This window comes from Theropithecus gelada, chromosome X, assembly GCF_003255815.1.
Source record: "Theropithecus gelada isolate Dixy chromosome X, Tgel_1.0, whole genome shotgun sequence".
NCBI lineage: Eukaryota > Metazoa > Chordata > Mammalia > Primates > Cercopithecidae > Theropithecus > Theropithecus gelada.
In genome coordinates, this window is record NC_037689.1 from 98,327,902 (window position 1) to 98,350,678 (window position 22,777).

At 38.8% G+C, this 22,777-nt stretch overlaps 1 protein-coding gene across 3 annotated transcripts in view; it reads right to left on the reverse strand.

The window, feature by feature from the left end:
• Positions 1 to 5,139: 5,139 nt before the first annotated feature.
• PCDH19 (protocadherin 19) overlaps positions 5,140 to 22,777 on the reverse strand; it is a 111,589-nt gene continuing 93,951 nt past the window's right edge. For all 3 annotated transcript variants that reach the window (XM_025372578.1, XM_025372577.1, XM_025372576.1), the window contains one exon: positions 5,140 to 6,103. In XM_025372578.1, the coding sequence (XP_025228363.1) occupies positions 5,505 to 6,103 (599 nt within the window). In that variant the 3' untranslated portion in view covers positions 5,140 to 5,504. The remainder of the gene's footprint in view (positions 6,104 to 22,777) is intronic.

Below are 22,777 nucleotides of genomic sequence, written 5' to 3' on the forward strand. Positions count from 1 at the left end.
AGATATGTTTGGGTCTCCCTCCTCAGGCAACGGTATTCACTGGGGTAGGAAGGAGAGGAGGTGCTTAGGAAATAGCTGGAACCTGCTGGAGGAAGAGCCCACCCCCCCCCACTCTTAGTTGGAGGTCGTGAATGCTGTGAAATGGAAAAGGCAAAAGGATCCCTTGGGGTCTGAACATCAATGACTCCACTAAGGACTGGTGACCTCTTAGGTCTAAGAGTCGCTTCCCGCGAGCCAACAAACACTCTCTGAAACACATTCCACCAGACACTCAATAATTTTTCCATAATAGCCTTTAATACTAAAATGCATTAAATTTTTGAAGCAGAGAAAACACATTTAAAGGGGGAAACAGAGAACCACCAGATAAAAGGAAACAATGTGGCAGATAACACCATTTGAAACATAACTGTAATAATTTAATAAAGCTGCTTTATCATCTTCATAAAATAGACAGTGGTGATTCTTTTTTGTCTTTTTTCTTTTTACAACGATTCAATCACTGTGAAAATGTACATAACATACAGATCAGCATATACAACAATTTCATCTTCATATAATCAGCAACAGAGACTGCTTAATGAGACATACTGTACTTGCATCCCTCTAAATTTCCACCCTGGTTTGACAGGTAAACAGTAATAGTGTCATCAGGCTCATTCCCCTCACTAGAGGAGCGAAGGCGTAAGCCTTTTGCAACTAATACCTTAGCATTCAAATAGCACAAGGAGGTATTTGTTGCTGATTTCTAGCTTGAGCTAGTCTGGCTCTTGGTCATTAAAGTCTGTATCCTAGCCTTCCTCAGCTGAACGCCAGCCAGTGCCAGTAAAAATCTACTTAACCAGTGCTGTAATGGTGTTAGCTGGTTTGTTTGCTAAGGTTGACAGCAACTTTCAGTTAGTAACAAGGTCCTCTTGAATTGCCAACACAGCTGGATCAACAGTCAGCATCATCAGTTTTCCCTAATGACCTACAATGCTTTCCAATCAAGATCAGGTGTTTGTGGGTTTTTCTTTACCAAGAGCGCCTTCCAATCTATATATCAGACAAGGTGGTAAATTTTCTTTGTTTCACAAAAGCAATATGATTCCTATTTGAAATTAATTCACTTTTGCACAACAAGTGACCCACGGGCCAATTCCAGCGGCACAAGAAAACAAAGAGAGCTGCAACAACTTCATTAGGACAATGTGTTTTGCTCTGGAATATTTCATTATCAATATAAAGCCACCCGGTCCCAACCCCACCCCCACACATCCCCTTTGAATATTACTTTGTTACATACTTAAACTAAAGAACAACATCTCAATACACTTCAGTGTCAGCAGATACAATTTGACTCATGAAATGACACCCTTAAATGTAATTTTACCAAGAAGGCAAACACTAGGACTGTATACAATGGATTTCTTAAGCTCATTTATGCCAGTTTTTCAAAGTCAATAAGGGTCTTCCTACCTGGGGTAAAGAGCCAAGTGGACCAAACTTGTCAGAATGCTTTGGGGGAACATTCAACATCAAAATGATCCCCAGAAAGTGGATTGGAATTCCAGCCAAAACTGCTATTATGTACAATAATAATCCTTTTCCACTCTGGATGCCCAATCGAGCTATCCCCTTCACCCTGCCTCTCCCTAAATTGCCCTTTGTCCTTGCTGCTTCAAGTGGACCACTTTTGTTTTGCTTTTTTTAATATGATAGGGCTATAGGGAAAAGTCAGCTAAACTCCCTTCATAAAATCAGTCAGTCATATGCTGAAGTAACACTATCAAGATGATACTCTGGTAGGTTCCAATTTTCAGAGACCTAAATTGTATTTTTTAAAAATATTTTTGATTACAGATCAGTGGATCACTGAGTGAACAAATTTGTCTAAATGAACACCTTAGGTGCAATTAGCTCTATAAGGCAGGTTTCCACTACAGAAGTGGTACTCGAAGTACGGTCCCTGGATCAGCTGCATCAGTATCATCTGGGAATTTTTACATATGCAAAAATGCAGACCCCACCCCAGACCAACTGAACTGAAAACTCAGGGAACTATCAACCTGTGCTTTAACAAGCCCTCAATCTTTAATGGGCAACTGATTCATAAGTATTTTTGGACCCCACCCCCAGAATTTTTTATTCAATTGGTCTAGGTGGGGATAGAGAATTAGCACTTCTAACAAGTCCCCAAGTAATGTTGTTGCTGCAGATCCAGGAACTACACTTGAGAACCACTGCTCTACAGAAACTGCAGGATCCTTTGGGGGCCCATTATCTATTTCAGCAATAAGGTGGGCCATAATTTACTCTACTGGCTTTAAGAGGATCAAAGGGACGGTAAGTTTAATTCTGAACAGGTTCACAGATTAGTCCCTAAAGGGAAGAGAAAAAAGGGATTCCACATGCCATTGCCCCCTTCTCCTTTGTTATGTTGTATATCCCCATATTTGGAGGAAAGCAATCAATGTAAACCAAACCCCTTATTTTGGATGAAGAAGTTTACCTGTCTGGGGAAGGATGAAGAAGTTTACCTGTCTGGGGAATTGCCAAAGCAGTTATCATTAAAGTATGTCACACTTCAACACCAACTCCTCCTTAAAAGGGATATCAGAATAAACGGAATAGAACTGCCTAGGACTTAGGAACCAAAATCACTCCCTTGAGTTTACGTGTGCAACATGTTTAGAGAACGAAAAGGAAGAATATTTGGCCCTGTGGACCTTGTAGCTTTTCACCAGACATGCCAAAAAGGAGAAGGTGGGGCGGGGGGCAGGGGAGTGGGGATACATGAGCCAAAGGGAAATTTAGGATCCTTGCTCAGAATGCCTATTTGCAGGTACAGCCTGCCTACAAAACCAGTTTAGTTTACAAAGCCCTCCTAGTATGCACTTGTGCTTCTGAGAGGACAATTTCTTAATGAGAGGAATTCTCTGAACATGCTCAGTGAGGTTTGGAAGCCAAAAAAAATCTGACTGCCCACTGAGAACAAGGTATTTGGATAGGGAAGAAGGATGGATCTATAACTTGAAGATGAATTATGAAAAGAAATGAAGAAAACCCAAGAGAAAAGCAAAATCAATGCCAATGCCACTCTAACCATTTAAAACTTGGTTGGTAAGAGGCATGGCAGCCAGTGGCTTCTCTGGCTCAACAGCCACGTGACAATTAATGTTCCCACTTTCCACAATCTTTTCTGCTCCCTCGTTCCCACTGAGCATAGCAAGAAATACACCTGTAGAAAACTGTAGAGTCTGACTTCAAAGTGACCTTGAAATGGCAGCTAATAACATATCAGGATGGATCAGGGTGAGAAACAGTCTAAATTCTATATAGGCAGCCATCATAACTTAAAGGGGAAATTTAAAAAAAATTTTTAATGTGTTAATCAAATAGTCACTTGCAAAGAGAAATAAATACTTAATTCAAAATCCACTACCAAAATGAAATAAATCAGACGGAGAAAACTGTATGAGAGGCAATGAAATGAGGAAAAATAAAGATGTTATGGTAATTCATCCTTAATTGTGTCAGTTTCAGAAGGAAATTTGCAGCCACACCAATATTTTGCATGAGGTAGTATTCAGCACTGAATAAGAAATAAGGATGGATTTGTAGCTTCATTATAAGTTCTTTTTCAGAAACGTTCTCCCCTACCTAACCCCATCCCTACTGCCTTACCCACCCCCTCCCTCAAAACCCTTCTCCCTCCCATAAAAGAAAATACTCCTAGTAATGTGTAAAGCTAGGAACTCAGGCAAAAATAAGTAAAACATTCAAAAGAGCTGACTTATCTACCTAAACTTAAGAAAATAAATCCTCTTTTGCATTCTAGTGATCTAACCTCTAGGCCTTCTCTCTGTGTACTCTTGAATTTCAAAAAATGAAACAAATGAAAACAGAACCATAAAACTTGTTTATCTAGAAACAACTCTCTTAAGACCAAGGCAGAACAAAGGTGACATATTTCTTTAGTTTATTTTTAAATAATGAACTCTTAGGCTGCAAAAATACTATGTTGGCTAGTGAATATTAATAGACAAAAGATAAATGGGGGAGTTAGAGGAATGTTAAAACAGAAAAAAAGGATGTACAGTTTAATTTAAAAAGGGTGTATTCCTAGCCTACAGCAAAAAGAGTTGGCTAAATCTAAAGGATTTTTATATTAATATTTTCTTGTTCACATTTTTAATCAAAAAAGTATTAGTCATAAAAAGACGAGTTCAAGTGTCTGAGTGTCTCCGTTTAGAAGGCACAGTAATGGGATTAGCGATGCTGTTACCTGTTACCTGTCTTTTCCAAAATGTACACTTTGTACTGCTTACTCTATCCCTATGTATAAGCCTAAGATACAGAGCAACATGGAGTTCTCAATTCCAGCCCATGACGTGCTTTGCAGTCTAATTCTAATCATGATTGGGAAACACTGAATCAGGAAGTGTGTGTCTGAAGAGATGCTAATTTAGATCTTAAAATAGATTCAGTCATCTTCAGTTTTAGATGATTGGAGAGAGGGAATTTCTAAGCCTGGAAACATAACTTCAGGAGCAACTTTCCTGTTCAGGGCCTGAAAATTTAAAAGATGGATGTCATAAAACTTTCAGCACAGTATTTCTGACAACTGCAAATTAGAGAGCAGCCTATCCAAAAATGACTTTCTGCAATGATCTATCATGGACCTGGGCAGACCACCGAAAGGCAGGAAAAATACTTTGCAAAGTGGTGAGCAATCACTACATGAGTTAAGAAACGTGAGTATTCTCCAAGTACTCAATCTATATGCATGGTGTTGCTCATTCATTTGCTGTCTCAGTTGTTTGCACTGTTTTTGTCTGTAGTTTTATTATTTTTTTAAGAAAAAGAAAACACCAACCTTTAAAAGCCTTTTGCCATCACCACACACATAGCAATTTGCAATATCAAATACAACAATAGCACAGCTAGCAAAAGGGTTTTTAAAGCAGGGGTGTCCACAGCAAAGTAGCGGCATTGGGAAGTACTCGAGCTTCAGAAACAACCTTTTGGGGGCTCAATTTCACATCACTGAATCAATGAATAGTACACAATAAATGACCATTAACTTGTCTACACTACAAAAAACAGTGGCGAGCTTATTAAAGGTGTCCAGAGCTTTTTTTTTTTTTTTTTCACTTTTTGCTTTTTTAAATGTAATCCTCCACAAACAATGGTAATTTATATTATAATTTTGACATAGAAAAATATATAAATTCAAACACTTAATACATAATACTTTTCACAACTGAATTTGTCTCTGTTTCCCCAACATCAAGGCCCCATGAACAACTCAAGCCAAAGCTAATTTGCTCCAACTGAACACCCCTGCCGCCTGTTGAAACAAGGGATTGTCACGGAATGATAGTCACCTATAAACAATACATTTAGGAAAAGCTCTGAAATATAGCCACTCAAGAACCAACCATTGGTGAGCAATTAAAACAAGAAGCTCCTGCTTCTTCACTAGCCACTGTGGTTTCTTTCTCTTCTTCCCGGAGACTGGTTTAGAGAACGATATCCTTCAGACGCTTCACACCAGGGGACTCTTTGTGGCGACCTTCCTTCAGAATGGGGTTGACCTCGTGCATGACTTTCTCGCTGTCAGCTCCACGGGGCTCAGCTTCAGAGGGACGAGCAGGGCCATTGTTGACATTGTTGACATACTGCTCCAGATCACGGGCCGGGGGAGCCAGGGCAATGGTGTAAGACACGGAAGGCTTGGTGGGCAGAGGGCTCTTGAGGTGGAGGGGGGAGGTGACAGGGCTAATCGCCTCACAGCCATTGCCTGCCTCCCGGATAACGCTGCTGACCTTGGGGCTGCAGATGGTCACATCGACAGTCCTCTTGCCTTTCAGGGTGGGCCTCTCCTCAGCCGGGTGGTCGCTGACATCTTTCCCAAAGGTTGCGAAAGTCCGTTTGGTGGGGCCGCAGTCGTCATAAGCCTCAACATCAGCAGCAGTAGCTTCAATAGACAGCGCGATGATGTTCCTCACATGCTCAGGGGACTTGGAACGGATGGGCATGGGGTTCCGGGGCATCCAGCACCTGTCAGAGTGGCCAAGAATCCGGCATTCTTCCCGGCAATGAAATCCTTCATTCTGATCTGTTTGGGAAAAAAGAAAATATCAATTTCATCAGCTTTTCCCAGGAATCATTGTTACTCCCCAGTGCTCTGGTTTCTTAGATATCCACAGGCCCTTCTGGGAAATGGCACTTTTAGGTAGTCCTTTATTGCCTTTTGGGACAAGTGTGAAGAATTGGATTTTTAAAAGGCTGTAGATCTCCCTCTATGTACATCCTTTTTAAGGTTCCCACTACTGACAAAACAAAAAACCTAAAGGGAAACACATTATGATGAAAACACATAAATATTCTAAAGTTCATCTGGAGTGTCAAGGTGCTAAGAGTCAGCATTTTAATCAACAGCTCCTGCTAAAAATCACCTATGTTTGAAACTGGATTCAGCAGATGAGGGAGCGGAGGCAGGGAAGGGAATCCAGGTGTCAGTATATTTAAGAAGCCTTGGCCATATTTTTGAACAACAGCACTGCCGAACACCCTTCCACTCTACCCATCACTGATACACAGTGCTTAATTTAAGTTTAGATTGATACCCTACTCTCTGTGAAAGCCCAATCACACCCCTTCTTTTTGACCACCAGTCCCACCGGCCAATCTCCTCACTATGCCACTTCCATGACTTGATTTCCCATCAGAAGGAATAAACTGAGATCCCTTCTTTCCAGCTGATCCATAAGCTTCAATTGGCCCTATGCAAACATCAGTCACATGTTGGGCATTGTTAATTAGACCCAACTAGCCATCGCTCCTTATCTTTCTTATCTGCAGTTTTGTTAGAGAAATATTTCTTAAAGAAATCTTTCATGGATTATTTTAACTCCATCCTGGAAGATCTCAGCAGTTACAATTCACAATTATTGGGGAGACATAGATTTATCTTTCCAGGTCAGGTTCACTAAGGGTTAAAGTTTCAATTTGGCTCTCAGAGAGGCTTACTACACAGGCTTTACCAAGGCATGGACCCAGGGTTAACTTCTGCCTGTCACTGGAAAACTGTTAATCTCAATGTTTGTTTTATAGCCTCAGTTTTCCAGATCTATTTATATTTATGTTACATTCTTGCAAGAATTTTCATTAGGATGACCTAATGAAAATTTTCATCGCATTGCACAATGCATCAAAATAGGAGCAGCTTAACATTTACAGAAAAAATATATATATATATACATATGTATATAGAATATATATATTTATGCTGTGACTGATTTTTTGCAGGGGGAAGATGTCTGCAATTCAGAGTCTTACTTGGCATCAGTCTGGATATAACACACCTTCCTTGTATACCTGTATTTCTATATTTTTGGTGTTTTTTTGCTTGCTTCTTCATTGTTTTTAAAGAGTAAATGGCATAGCAGAGCAACGTACTGCTATGCCTCATTCATCAAAGGTTCTTTGGTGAAGGGGCACAAGGCAGAGGGCTCAAGGAATAATGGTTGAATTGGCTGTACACTTCATTATTTGGAGGAAAAACATTAGAAGCCTGTTAAATATCAAGGACTTAATCCAAGCTAAATCCAGCTTTCAACACAATTCTGGGCATGGCCCTTGACCTCATTTAAGCTACTTAAAAGCAAACTAAAGACAAGATCTCTTCAGTGTACCTGGACATAATTTGCCAATTTATCTTTAAGATGGGCACTTCCATCCCCCTTTCAGTGCTGGGGAACGAAACACTCAGAATTTTGCACAGTGGAACCAAATAACAAATGAACAACATGGCAAACAGGAAAAGTGCCTTCCACATAGATAGGACAATGTTTCTGCAAACTCCAGCACAGTTCCACATCAGGCTGCATGGCCACTTCTGCAAAATGAAAGGTCAAGGCCCTTTCTCTGCCCCTTCCCTGCAAACTCTCTGTGTTGCCATCTGATACCCTATTATCATTCAACATGCATGTACCTGGGAGGCAGAAAATATGAAAGTAAGGGAAGCATTTTGGGATATACTTGAGAAGCACTTTGTGTAGACTAAACAGTATGAGTGGAAGAGTTAGTTGATCTACTTTTAATCAGTTTCCTCCAAATATAGTGCTTTCCACAGGAGGTCCCAAGATCCCTCAGGTAGAACGGAAGTCACATCTTTAGGGTTTCTCAGTAAGCTGTGTTTGCCTCTTCATCTCTTCTGAGGCCTATCTGGTAACTTTCCAAATAATACCTCTAAAAAATTAGTGAAAGTGTTTCAGGGTAGAGAGAGTAAGCAGTTGCAGGTGAGGGAAAAGTTCAATAAATTATTTCCATTTCTACAAATCAGAGTAAAAATCCCTGGAAGCCAGCAAAAAATGTCCAGAAGGCTATAAGATCTCTGTCCTTTTTGTCCCTAACTGAAAGGCATAAAAGCATAAAGACCTAACCCTTGAGCCCTGAAACCATGGTCATATGATCAACTAAGAAAAGAAAATCCCAGCCAAGATTAAGACTGATATTTCATGCCACTTGCTCACACTTCTAAAGCAGAACAGTAGTGAAGTACAATTGAGTAGAATCTGCCCAATGTCCTCAACATGAAGCTCAACATTTCTTTGAGTTTTTTAATATGAAGTGACTGTCCTCTAATTTTGAGGTTCAGTTTTTTTCAACACCATTCAATAGGAGAATGCCACCCATGTGTCACCCTGAATCCGAGTACGGTGCTCCTTCCCTGTACTAGGCTGCCTCAAATGAACAGCACAAGGAGACTTGAATCCCAGAATACAGGGAGGGAGAATAGAGAGCCCAGAGACAGACACCTCCAAGATCTAATAAATCTAGGAAGACCAGAGCAGGGAATTCAATCTTCTCTGAGGCTTCTCTGCATAGACAGTACTTGCCTTCAGCTGACCCACTGTCTAAATGAAACAATCACTGTTGGGAAAAGGGAAATGTAGACTAACTCAGGACACACCCAACAATGCAATCAGTCTAAGCTTCCCCACCAAGCTCACTGAGCCTACCTCAGCTCCATGTGAGCTGGACTCATATGCAGTTTTCTCAGATTACTTATGTAAACTTATATGCACTGCCCTTACCTCATGCAAGTGAAGACTTGAATCTAAGAGATTCTTTTACTCACAATGTCTCATCCTTGGCTTGGATCTGATACCTATATACTTTTTTAAGTCCTTACCAAGGGCACCGAGTTGCTGTTTCTTATTTTTGTGTTTCAGATATTTTGTCACATTTTTGTCTATACAGTTACAATGAAGTCTAACTTAGCTTAAGTATGTTTATAGCCACTTTATATATGAAGTAAAAATGGTTAATATAGACAGGCAGGAAGAGCATCTCTGCCCAGCACAGGGTAATTTACATTCATAAATATACTGCAGATGAATTACCTTTCAAAAATCAAAATTTCAGTTTAGTAAAGAAATTGTGTAGTAAATGTGAGAAAGTCACAATACAAAGCCCCTTAAAAGTAGCAATGAAGACAGACCAGATGTAAAAAAATAAAAATAAAAAAGACTACTTCTGTAACTGTATAGGACTTGTAAAGATTATGTGCCAGCCTTCATGTAGTTTAGTGGCTGGGAAGGGAGTTATGAGACTAGAGAAGAACCATTTTGTAGCATCACAAACTGTCAAGGTGCTGGCTCCAGCTTACATAGAGAGGTGGGCTAACAATTCACTAATTTCCTGCTAAGATTCTTCTTATGAGCCTATTTGTGACTTGATACTTTGCTACATTTTTATCTGAAAGTTCTGACCTGAACCTAGGCAAAGCAAAATATGGCATTCTAAAATCCACATGTAGTTGTGGAAATTCATGTATAGATGAATGAAGGCAGGTATCTTTAATTTAAACATAATCATGATTAGGGTTGACTGATGAATTTGTAAATTGGTTTTCCCTGCTTCTGAAGTTGTTCCTAGGATTTGCAAAAGAAACAAGAAAAAGAGAGTGCATAAATTTGGAAGAGGAACATAGATCTTGAGACCAGAGAACTCCTTAGTTCAAAACAAATCTGATTATTTTAGACCATAAAAAAATACAGAAAAAAGTGAAAGTTTCTTCAATCCACATGGTAATAAGTATTTGGGGGTCGCAATTTGTCATCAGGAAACTTGGTGAGAGAATCCCAAAACCCCTGGCAAAAAAAAAAAAAAAAAAAAAAAAACTAAAGCATCAGTCTTGTCAGGGTACAAGAGGCAAAAGAGGCAGTAATACAGTAATGACTAACTCATGATGGATTAAGGAAGTAATTCAAACAGAAAAAGACCAGAATATGTTATTTTGTGCAGATAATAGCAAAACTTTATGCAGCAATTACTACTCTCCTCAGGATATGAAACTGCCGTCTCCTCAGATGTGGGCAAACAATGTACTTCCACACTAGAAAGAGCCTACCCATGGTCCCCACCAAGTAATAAAAGAAAATGATGAAAACCTCATTTCAGGCTTTGCTAAAACTTTCAAAGTCCTGGTGGGATAGATGAGCTAAGAGGCTCTGCTGGGCTTGTATAGATATCCAGTCACAATAGATGTGTTCGATAACGCTGGCAGTTCTTTACTGTGATTCAGAGTTCGGGTGTATTAACTCAAAGATCCTAATGATCACAGACAAAAATCCAACACTAAAATAGTTCAAGGTTACAGTTACAAGAGCAATATGTTTCCTCTTCAGAAATAATCTGCAATCAATGAAGCAGAAAGAAAAAAGTTAAAGTGAGTTCCAGTTCCTGAGAGCTCAAGTAGTTGGCTACTTCTAAGTGGCAGCAGTAATAGAACCAGCAAGCAAGTGATGTGCATATCAGAAAAGCTTCCTGAATTGTACTCTTATACATCTACTTAGCTTATTCTGCATCACCTCATGAACAAGACAATCTGTAACCAAAGAAGGGCCATTTTTTTGTGAGATATAATGGAAGAGATTATGGCAATGATTATGAAGAAGTTTAGTGGTGTTAAAATTGGTCACATGTGCCTAATCAAGGAAATATAACTGTTGAGAAGTCCACCTCCCACCCTTGACCTATCTAACACTTACTCGATGAAGCAGAGATAACTAATTACCTGCCAGATATCTTTATCTGTTTTTGTTAAATAGAAACAAAGCCCCATTTCTGTTAGGGATGGCAATGTGCTCAGCTAAAAGAAACTACATTTCATAGGCTCCCTTGTAGACAAGGGTGGCCATGTAACATAAGATTGGACCAATGTTATAAAGCAAGATGTTAAGAAAATTCCTTAAAAGGGGAGAGCTGACTTAGGTAGGAGACTATTTTGTCTTTATTCCTTCCTGCTTTGTCCTGTCTGGAATGGAGACATAATGGCTGGTGCTGCAACATTCGTCTTACCACCATGAGGCAACCCTGAAGATAGAAGCCATGTGCCTGTGGGTGGCAGAATAGAAAGATATAAGGACCTTGGGTTATTAAAGATACTGTAGAGCTACCCTCACCAGACTTGAACTTCTTTAACAAGAGGAAAAATAAATCTCTCTTATTTAAGGCATTGATTTATTTTCTTTAGTAGGAGAGGGGTGTCTTTATTACTAGCAGTTAAACACAATTCATGATTAATACATTATCCCTGAAATCTCCATTTAAATTTCACTTCCCCAGGGAGTCCTTCTGTGATCCTTTAGACTAAGGTAGATCTCATAGCACTTCCCTTTTATGACATTCATCACATGCGTAATTACAGTTGACCCTTGAACAACATGAGTTTGAAATTGCATGGGTCCATTTACAGGTAGATTTTTAAAAATAAATATGGTCAGCCCTCTGTATCTGCAGGTTCTGCATCTGTCGCAACATGTGAATAGAAAATACAACTTCTGTGGGATGCAAAACCCTCAGATTTGTAGGGTCAACTTTTCATTTATCCACAGGTTCCACCAGATTCCCCAGGGCAAACTGCAGGACTTGAGCATGCACAGATTTTCGTATCCTCAGGAGTCCTGGAACCAATCCTCCATGGATGCCAAGAGACAACTGTACTTGTTTAATGTCTATATTTTCTGCCACCTTTTAAGCTCTAGATGAGCAAAGATTACATCTATCTCAACCTAGCAAAGCGTCCAGCACAGAGCTGTCAATTAAACTGTCAATAATAGTTCAATTTAATTGAATGAAAAATGCACAGAAGGAAGGAAGAATCTTGGTCAACGCCCCAGATACTGTCCGATCCCAGATACTGTGCAACTCCTAAAAGTGGAAATAACTATTTTATCATAAACACTACAGAAACCTACAAAGTAAACTATGTAGCTTTGTCACAGGCAGTAAATTTAGAACTTTTGACAAACATTAAGTGTCCTCTTAGCCTCTGTGTGGTTTCCTGCACACTATACACAGGTGTTAGAGAGATCTAGTACCGAGAGATCTAGTACCCTCTAACATTCAGTTGAAAATACATTTGCCATAGATCTGCAAGTTTTCTATCCTAACAATAGTTAATAGTGCTCTCTCCTGCACTATTAGTGATCCCATCTCTGTAACTTAACAAGGCAAGTAGGGCAGCAACGGGCTCAAAGGAAAAGGAAGGAAATGGAAGAAGGAAGGAAGGAAAGAAGGAAATAAAATATTGCCAAGGCTTTAGGCATTTTATTTTGGTTTTGATATGATTGATACCTTGAGGATTGGGCTTATTTGAGTGTTTAGATATCATATGGAAAATATCTGTTACGTATCTAGCAAAAATTCAATATGGGCATAATGACAACTTCCTAGAGCCTTCCCAGGCTGTAATGTTGCACGGGGCTTACAGTCATATTCTAAAGTAAAAGTTTAGCACAAAAAAAAGATGATATTCCATCTGTAAAACATTCAAGGGAACACCAGTGAAGGCTGAGATATTTGTAGACACTCATGAACCAATGACACCAAGCTATCCTGTAGTCACTCTAAGTGACAAGAAGTACATCACAAATTACACTACAAACAACTACTTGTCTCTTTTTCACTCCCTTCTTCCCTTTTTTTCAGCAATTTTCTCCACTTTTGGTTGCTCCCTAAAACTTTCTTTTTGTTCTCCTGTTTCCTAGCCTCCTCCTTGTTAGCAGCCCTCCCCTACAATGCTATGGAATGACAGACATCAGGCAGAAGGGAAAGGATGCCAGCACTGATTGGCATTCAAAACACTGATGTGGTATTACTTGACAGATGCCAAAAAGTGCCATCCAAGAACCAGCCCTTGTAGCATGGAGAAAAATTTCCACATTTTTCATTAATCTGGATACATGCATTAAAAAATGCCTGTTAAAATAAGATGACCCAGCATCCACACTACAATACTGCAGCTGATACACTCTGGAAAGCAGCACCTCCTGGCTGGAGACCAATCAACACAAAACCAGTGCACTAAACAAAAATACAGCCAAGGACCCTCACAGAGTCCACTTCACTCTCCTGCTACCTCCACTGGAGCAGGTGCCAATATCCATGACCGAAAGACCTGAAGCGAGATCATATCACAGGACTTTCTGCAGACACTCCCCAGTACCAGCCCATAGCCTGGTAGCTCCACTGGGTGGCTAGACCCAGAAGAGAAAGAACAATCACTGCAGTTCGGCTCTCAGGAATCCCCATCTCTAGGGGAAGGGGGAGAATACTACATCAAGGGAGCACCCCATGGGACAAAAGAATGTGAACAGCAGCCCTTGAGTCCTAGATCTTCCTTCTGACACAGTCTACACAAATGAGAAGGAACCAGAAAAACTATTCTGGTAATATGACAAAACAAGGTTCTTTAACACCCTCAAAAGATTACACTAGCTCACTAGCAATGGATCCAAACCAAGGAGAAATCTCTGAATTGCCAGAAAAAAAAAAAATTTAGAAAGTCGATTATTAAGCTAACCAAAGCGGCTCCAGAAAAAAGGTGAAGTCCAACTTAAATAAATCAAAACCATGACACAAGATAAGATATGAAAGGAAAAGTCTTCAGTGAAATAGATAGCATAACAAAAAACAATCACAACTTCTGGAAATCAAGGACACACTTAGAGAAATGCAAAATGCACTGGAAAGTCTCAGCAATAGAATTGAACAATAGAAGAAAGAACTTCAGAGCTCAAAGACAAGGTTTTTGAATTAACCCAATCTATCAAAGAAAAAGAAAAAAGAATTTTAAAAAATGAACAAAACCTCCAAGAAGTTTGAGACAATGTTAAGCATCCAAACCAAAGAATAATGGGTGTTCCCAAGGAAGAAGAGAAATCTACAAGGTTGGAAAACATATTTGAGGGAATAATCGAGGAAAACTTCCCCAGCCTTGCTAGAGATCTAGACATCCAAATGCAAGGAGCTCAAAGAACACCTGGGAAATTCATTGCAAAAAGATCATCACCTAGGCACACAGTCATTAGGTTATCTGAAATCAAGACAAATAAAAGAATCATAAGAGCTGTGAGGCAAAAGCATCAGGTAACCTATAAAGGAAAACCTATCAGAATAATAGCAGATTTCTCAGCAGAAACCCTACAAGCTATAAGGGATTGGGGTTCTATTTTTAGCCTCCTTAAACAAAACAATTATCAGCCAAGAATTTTGTATCCAGTGAAACTAAGCTAAATAAATGAAGGAAAGATACAGTCTTTTCAGACAAATGCTGACAGAATTTGCCACTACCAAGCCAGCACTATATGAACTGCTAGAAAGAGCTCTAAATATTGAAACAAGTCCTTGATATACATGAAAATAGAACCTCCTTAAAGCATAAATCTCACAGGAGCTATATAACAATAACACAATGAAAAAAAAAGGTATTCAGGCAATAAATTGCATGATGAATAGAATAGTGCCTCACATCTCAATACTAATGTTGAATGTAAATGGCCTAAATGCTCCACTTAAAAGATACAGAATGGCAAAATGAATAAGAGTTCACCAACCACGTTTCTGCTGTCTTCAGAAGACTCAACTAACACATACGGACTCACATGAACTTAAGGTAAAGGGGTTAGAAAAAGATATTCCATGCAAATGGACACCAAAAGCGAGCAGGAATAGCTATTCTTATATCAGACAAATTGTAAAGCAACAGCAGTTAAAAAAGACAAAAAAGGACATTACATAATGATAAAAGGATTAGTCCAATAGGAAAATATCACAATCCTAAATATATATGCACTTAACGCTGGAGCTTCCAAATTTATAAAATAATTACTACTAAACCTGAGAAATAAGATAGATGGCAACACAATAATAGCGGGGGACTTTAATAGTCCACTGACAGCACTAGACAGGTCATCAAGACAGAAAGCCAGCAAAGAAACAATGGACTTAAACTATAACCTACAGCAAATGGATTTGACAGGTATTTACAGAACATTCTGTCCAACAACTACAGAACATACATTCTATTCATCAGCACATGGAACATTCTCCAAGACAGACCATATGATAGGCCACAAAACAAGTCTCTATAAATTTAAGAAAATCGAAATGATATCAAGTACTCTCAGACCACAGTGGAAAAACTGGAAATCAACTCTAAAAGGAACCCTCAAAACCATACAAATACATGGAAGTTAAATAACCTGCTCCTGAATTATCATTGGGTCAACAATGAAACCAAGATGGAAACTGAAAAATTATTTGAACTGAATAATAATAGTGACACAACCTATCCAAACCTCTGGGATACAGCAAAAGCAGTGCTAAGAGGAAAGTTCGTAGCATTAAATGCCTACATTAAAAAGTCTGAAAAGGCAAAAATAGACAATCTAAGGTCACACCTCTTGAAACTGCAGAAACAAGAACAATCCAAATGCAAACCCAGCACAAGAAAAGAAATAACCAAGATCAGAGCAGAACTAAATGAAATTGAAACAAAAGAAATAATACAAAAGATAAATGAAACAAAAATCTGGTTCTTTGAAAAAAATAAATAAAATTGATTGACCAAGATTAACCAAGAAAAGAAGACAGAAGATTCAAATAAGCTCAATTAGAAACAAAATGGGAGATATTATTACTGATACCACAGGGAAACAAAAGATTATTCAAGGCTACTATGAACACCTTTATTATGTGCATAAACTAGAAAACCCAGAGGAAATGGATAAATTCCTGGAAATATTCAACTCTCCTAGATTAAACCAGGAAGATACAGAAACTCATAACAGATCAATAATGAGCAGCGAGATTGAAATGGTAATAATTGTCAACAAAAATAGTCAGACAGATTCATAGCTGAATTTTATCAGATATTCAAAGAAGAATTGGTACCAACCCTATAAACACTATTCCACAGGATAGAGAAAGAGGGAATCCTCCCGAAATCATTCTGTGAAGCCAGTATTGTCCTAATACCAAAACCAGGGAAGGACATAACAAAAAAAGAAAGCTACAGACCAATATCCCTGATAAACACAGATACGAAAATCCTCAACAAAATACCAGCTGGCTGAATCCAACAGCATATCAAAAAGATCATCCACCATGATCGAGTGGGATTCATACCAGGGATGCAGGGACAGTATAACATATGCAAGTCAATAAATGTGACACATTACACAAAATTTAAAACAAAAATCACATGATCATCTCAATGGATGCAGACAAAGAATTTGATAAAATCCAATATCCCTTTATGACTAAACCCTCAGCAAAATCAGCACAGAAGAGACATATCTCAAGGTAACAAGAGCCGTCTATGTCAAACCCACAGCCAACGTTATACTGAATGGGGAAAAGTTGAAAGCATTCCCCCTGAAAACTGAAACAAGACAAGGATGCCCACTTTCACCACTTCTATTCAACATATTACTGCAAGTCCTAGCCAAAGCAATCACACAAGAGAAAGAAATAAAGGGCATCTAAATTGGTAAAGAGGAAATCAAACTGTCACTGTTTGCTGATGATATGATTGTATACCTAGAAAACCCTAACGAGTCATCCAAAAAGCTCCTAGATCTGGTAAATGAATCAGCAAAGTTTCAGGAAACAAAATCAATGTACACAAATCAGTAGCACAGCTACACACCAACAGCAAACACACTGAGAATCAACAAGAACTCAATCCCTTTTACAACAGATGCAAAATAATAATAATAATAAGGAATATATTTAAGCAAGGAGGTGAAAGAACCCCTACAAAGAAAACTATAAAACACTGCTGAAAAAAATCATAGATGACACAAACCAATGGAACCATATCCCATGTTCATGGAGGGGTAGAATCAATATTGTGAAAATGACCATACAGCCAACAGCAATCTACAAGTTCAATGCAATTCCCATCAAAACACCACCATTATTCTTCACAGAACTAGAAAAAACAATCCTGAAATTCATATGGAACCAAAAAAGAGCCCACACAGCCAAAACAAGACTCAACAAAAGAATAAATTTGGAGACTTCAGAGTACCCGACTTCAAACTATATATAAGGCATAGTCACCAAAACAGCATGACACTGGTATAAAAATAAGTACGTAGGCCAATGGAACAGAATAGAGAACCCAGGAATAAAGGTAAATACAGCCAACTGATCTTCGACAAAGCAAACAAAAACATAAAGTGGGGGAAAGACACTCTATTCAACAAATGGTACTGGGATCATTGACAAGACACACGTAGAAGAATGAAACTGGATCTTCATCTCTCATCTTCTACAAAAATAAACTCAAGGTGGATCAAGGACTTAATTCTAAGACCTGAAACCATAAAAATTCTAGAAGGTAACATCAGAAAAACTCTTATGGACATTGGCTTAGGCAAAGACTTCATGACCAAGAACCCAAAAGCAAACACAGCAAAAACAAAGATAAATATATGGGACTTAATTAAACTAGAAAGCTTCTGCACAGCAAAAGAAATAATTAGCAGAGTAAACAGACACCCCACAGAGAGGGAGAAAATCTTCAAAATCTATACATTTGACAAAGGACTAACATCCAGAATCCACAAGGAACTCAGACAAATCAGCAAGAAAAAAACAAACAATCCCATCAAAAAGTGGGCGAAGGACATGAATAGACAATTCTCAAAAGAAGATATACAAATGGCCAACAAGCATATGAAAAAATGCTCAACATCACTAATTATCGGGGAAATGTAAATCAAAACCACAATGCCATATCACCTTACTCCTGCAAGAATGGCCATAATAAAAAATAATAAATGTTGGCCTGGATGTGGTGAAAGGGGAATATTTTTACACTGTTGGTGGGTATGTAAACTAGTATAACCACTATGGAAAACAGTAAGGACATTCCTTAAATAACTAAAAGTGTAATCTATTTGATCCAGCAATCCCACTGCTAGGTATCTGCCCAGAGGAAAAGAAGTCCTTATATGGAAAAGGCACTTGCATACTCATGTTTATAGCAGCACAATTCACAATTGCAAAAATATGGAACCAGCCCAAATGCCCATCAATCAACAAGTGGATAAACAAAATGTGATGTGTGTGTGTGCGTGCACACATACACACACCATGGAATACTACTCAGCCATAAAAAGGAACAAAATAATGGCATATGCAGCAACCTGAATAGAATTGGAGACTATTATTCTAAGTGAAGCAACTCGGGAATGGAAAACCAAACATTATGTGTTCTCGCTAATAAGCGGGAGCTAAGCTATGAGGATGCAAAGGCATAAGAATGATACAGTGGACTTTAGAGACTCAGGGGAAAGGGTGGGAGGAGGGTGAGGGATAAAAGACTGCACACTGGGTAGAGTGCACACTTCTTGGGTGATAGGTACACCAAAATCTCAGAAATCACCACTAAGAACTTATTCATGTAACCAAACACTACTTGTTCCACAAAAACTATTAAAATAAAAAATAAATTTCAAAAAAAATTTTAAAGAGGCACCACTATCGAATTGAGATTATCAGATTTTTTTTGGTCACATAACAGAGCCCTGAATGAGGGTATCGAGGATAAGAGAGTTTTGATGGGATTAAAAACACTAGAAATGTCTGGATGTGGAGATGCCTCAGGAAGGATGAAGGATGGGGATGGGGTGTGGGAACAAAGTTCCTGAGACTGGCAAAGGGATGTCACCAAAAGAGAAGATAGAAGAAAAAAGGCCAGCCCTGATTAGCATAACTTGGCATTTTCAGTATGGCTGACTAAACAGCAGAAATTCTGCAAAGTTTAGTTTTGGTTTGAGATAAGGAGAATGGCTAAAAAGACTGATGAACCCCAACCTTGTCCTAGATCATTTGACAGATCAGCATCAGTTAGCAAATGTCACCCAATATTCGGCCTCTGTGATGCCAAATGGCACATAGGCCTCTCCCATCATTCACAGGCTATGCACCTGAAATTCACTTAACTCCCAGTGCAACATGAAAATAGATTAAAAAGATGCCCCTTTCAGAATTCAAAGCAATTGAATTATCTTCAATGGAATCTTTAGTGCTGAGCTGGTCAAACAGACAAAGTTAAAACATATTGAAGTGTAAGTGCTTGAGAATTTAATATTTATGATAGATGAGAGTGTGGCGCATACAGTCATAAAATCCAAGTTGCAATTTGGGCAATCACAACAGTTCCTGGAGTTTTCATTTTTGTATTGGGGCTCAATTCAATTCAATCCATAAAGAAGAGATTTCAAGATGTATATAAGTATAAATCATTTGTGCTGATACATGGGGAGCAAGGAAATCAAGCAGAAGGCTGCCTGGAAAATTGAGACTAAGAAATAAGAGGTGCTGACAGTGACTGAGATAAGCAGAGATTGACTAGACTGGAATCTTTGTATTTTGGCTTCTGTGAAGGAGAAAATAATCTGACAAAGTGCTGGACTTCATCTAGGTGCTTATAAACCATTTGAAAAAGCAACTTTATAAATAAATATGAGGTGACACAGAAGGCCAATGAACTATTCCCCAAAAGGTAGAACACTGAGATGCTACAACTCTGAACAACATAGGACCGTTTTTGAAAGTTTCATATGAAGATGCCCACAGAATTAAGTCCCTCAAACCTATATTAGTGGGATACCTACAACATCTTGTCACTTCTCTGAAGAGTTCAAATCAGTTATTTGACTTGGTATAGATTAAAAAGTCAGGCACATTCTACATGCGGTTATACATCTAGGATGACAGAGCCTTTATAAAAAAAAATAATAAATAAATAAAATAAAATAAAACGTCTTTAGAGACAAGGTTTCACTCTGTTGCCCAGGCTGGATGCAATAGTGCAGCCATAGCTCATTGCAGCTTCCAACTCCTGGACTCCAACAATTCTCCTGCCTCGGTCTTCCAAGTAGCTGGGACTGCAGGCTAATTAAAAAAAATATTAGAGGCAGAATCTCACTATGTTGCTTAGGCTGGTCTCAAAATCCAGGACTCAAAGGATCCTCCCACTTCAGCCTCAGGAGTAGCAGGGTTTACAGGAGAGAGTCACTGTGCCCAGTCACAGAGCCTATCACACTTAAAGAGTAGTTCTGAACCTAAAGTTATCTCCAACTTGGTTTCACTCTTTCGTGGAAAATAAGGAAACTGCTAGCAGATCATCAGCTTCTGAAGAAGCCACTTTTACGATGGTCATGAGCTTCTAGGAGAATACGTAGTGAAGATGGCACACATAAGACTGACACAGAAAGCAAGAGTAGACAGAGCACATTGGCCAAGAGAAAAAATCTTCCCTTTTTTTTTAATGAAAACTTACTATTGAATGGAACAAAAAAGGCACCCAGCAGCTGGTGTTCCCCTTAACAGGAACTGACACTTCCTTCAGTCAAGTCCCAGGACATTCAGTTTTGTAGAATAGGCCATACTACACATGAGTCAATGAAAAATGTTGCAACTGTAACTACTAAATTCCTTAAAGGTTCTTGACTACCAAAATATTCCTAGGACTGGGTGGGGAAGCTAAGAAACAGCTTTAGTAAATCTCCAATCACTTCTTCCACATTTGGAAAATAAAGAGCTCGGTAAACCAATCACTGTCTCTTGTAATGATTCAAAGGGATAGTGTGTGTGTTTTGTCATCAGCTGGGTATCACTAGAAATGGTCCTTGGAAACAAATATCTATTAATTAATATCCAGTAACTACCTCGGATGGACTATTCATTACCAATAGAGGCATCATAAAAAACGTCTAGCATTATCTTGATGTTTCAGTGTAACTTAGGGAACCATCTGGAATACTGTAGTTGTGATGACACTGCTTCTGGGTACAGCAAACAGCACAATCATTAAAAAAATTCATTTCAAATATCTTCCTGGAAGCTAATAAATTTTACAGCAGTTTTAATCCTTCCTTATTGCAACAAAGAAAAGCTTAGCTCCAGACAAATTAAAAGTAAATTGATAGCCTTAGGGGACTCTACTCAAATATCAGTTTTCCATGTTAGAAATCTTTTTTCCTAAAACATTGAGAGAGAGAGAGAGAGAGAGAGAGAGAGAGGAGGAGAGAGAGAGAGAGAGAGGAGGAGGAGAGAGAGAGAGAGAGAAGAGAGAAGAGAGAAAGAGAGAGAGTAAAACATTGAGTGGGAGAGCAAGGCTGATGATGGAGACAAAGGGTGTAAAAGGGGCTAGAAGCCAGCACTGTATATGAAAAGACAAGCAACAGAGGAAGAGTGAGGGGCAGCCCAAATCATTAAATCCTTGTTTGCAGAACCAGGTAGAAATCAACTTAAAATAAAATGCAAATGTGTCACTGGGGCACAAGCCTAACATTTGTGCTGGAATTTATGAATAATAGCTATGAATAATGAATACCAAAATTGAAGGGATCAAACACCACCTTCTGTGTTTACTTGTCATTATCCATCTTCCATGGACAATGCTAAATTTTACTCTTTTGCCCTTTTCTTTAAAATTTACTTTGAATGATTCTTTTTCCATTTGTCCACTTAATTATACTAGTCAGAAAAAATAAGCTATTTTCAGGGTGTTGCCTCAAAAGCAATTATACAAATTCAGAAGAAAGGCTAATTGATGTATTGTTTGAGGAAGTCTGATAATTTGAAGGCACCCTATGCTTGTCCCAGTACTCTTATTAAGAAGAAAAGGTTCTTTACACCTTTCAGCACATGAAGATTACAATATAATCCTCTGGCCTCCAGCTTTCCCAACTTGTCTTTGATAGAGAGAACGGCTCTTCCATCTGAAGTTTCAGAGAAGTCTTGGAATCTATCTGGGCCACAGCTGTGAGGACTTTTTCTGAGTTGACTCGAGCCTTTGCACGTAGGAGTAGCAGAAGGCTCTCTGGTTGAGATGACCTGAATTAAGACACTCAGACACAGCTCTATAAAAATCTCTTTAGGAGCTGATGCATAATAAGCCTGGATCATGGCCACAAAACCACACACACACACACACACACACACACACACACACACTCACCACCACTACCACCAGTCCTCATCATCCTTAAGATGCATTTTCATTCACAAATTAATGGAACAAATCAAAAAATTACTGAAAACCAGGCTGGTAAATTTAAATGCTCTGTCCATCTTTAGATCATGTATCTTTACACTCGGAATAATGTGTTTTTCCAAAACATTGCATCTCCTGAACTCCAATTTTATTGTGTTTTCTACTTGTTGGTTAACATGCCAGTTCTTCATGACTGGGTCTGGGAAACATGGGGTAATGGAGAAATGCCATGCTGTGGTGGGGGAAGCCCTGAGGAGTCTAGTTCTGTGTAGAGACAATAAGACAACACTGGGAGAATTTGAAGCTCCGTTCAAGCCTGCATGATTTCCATTCCAAGATTCCAATTCGGCAGTTATAAGAGGAAGAGTGCACATATGTTTAATATAAGATGTTGAACTCTAGCATAAAAATATTCTAAGA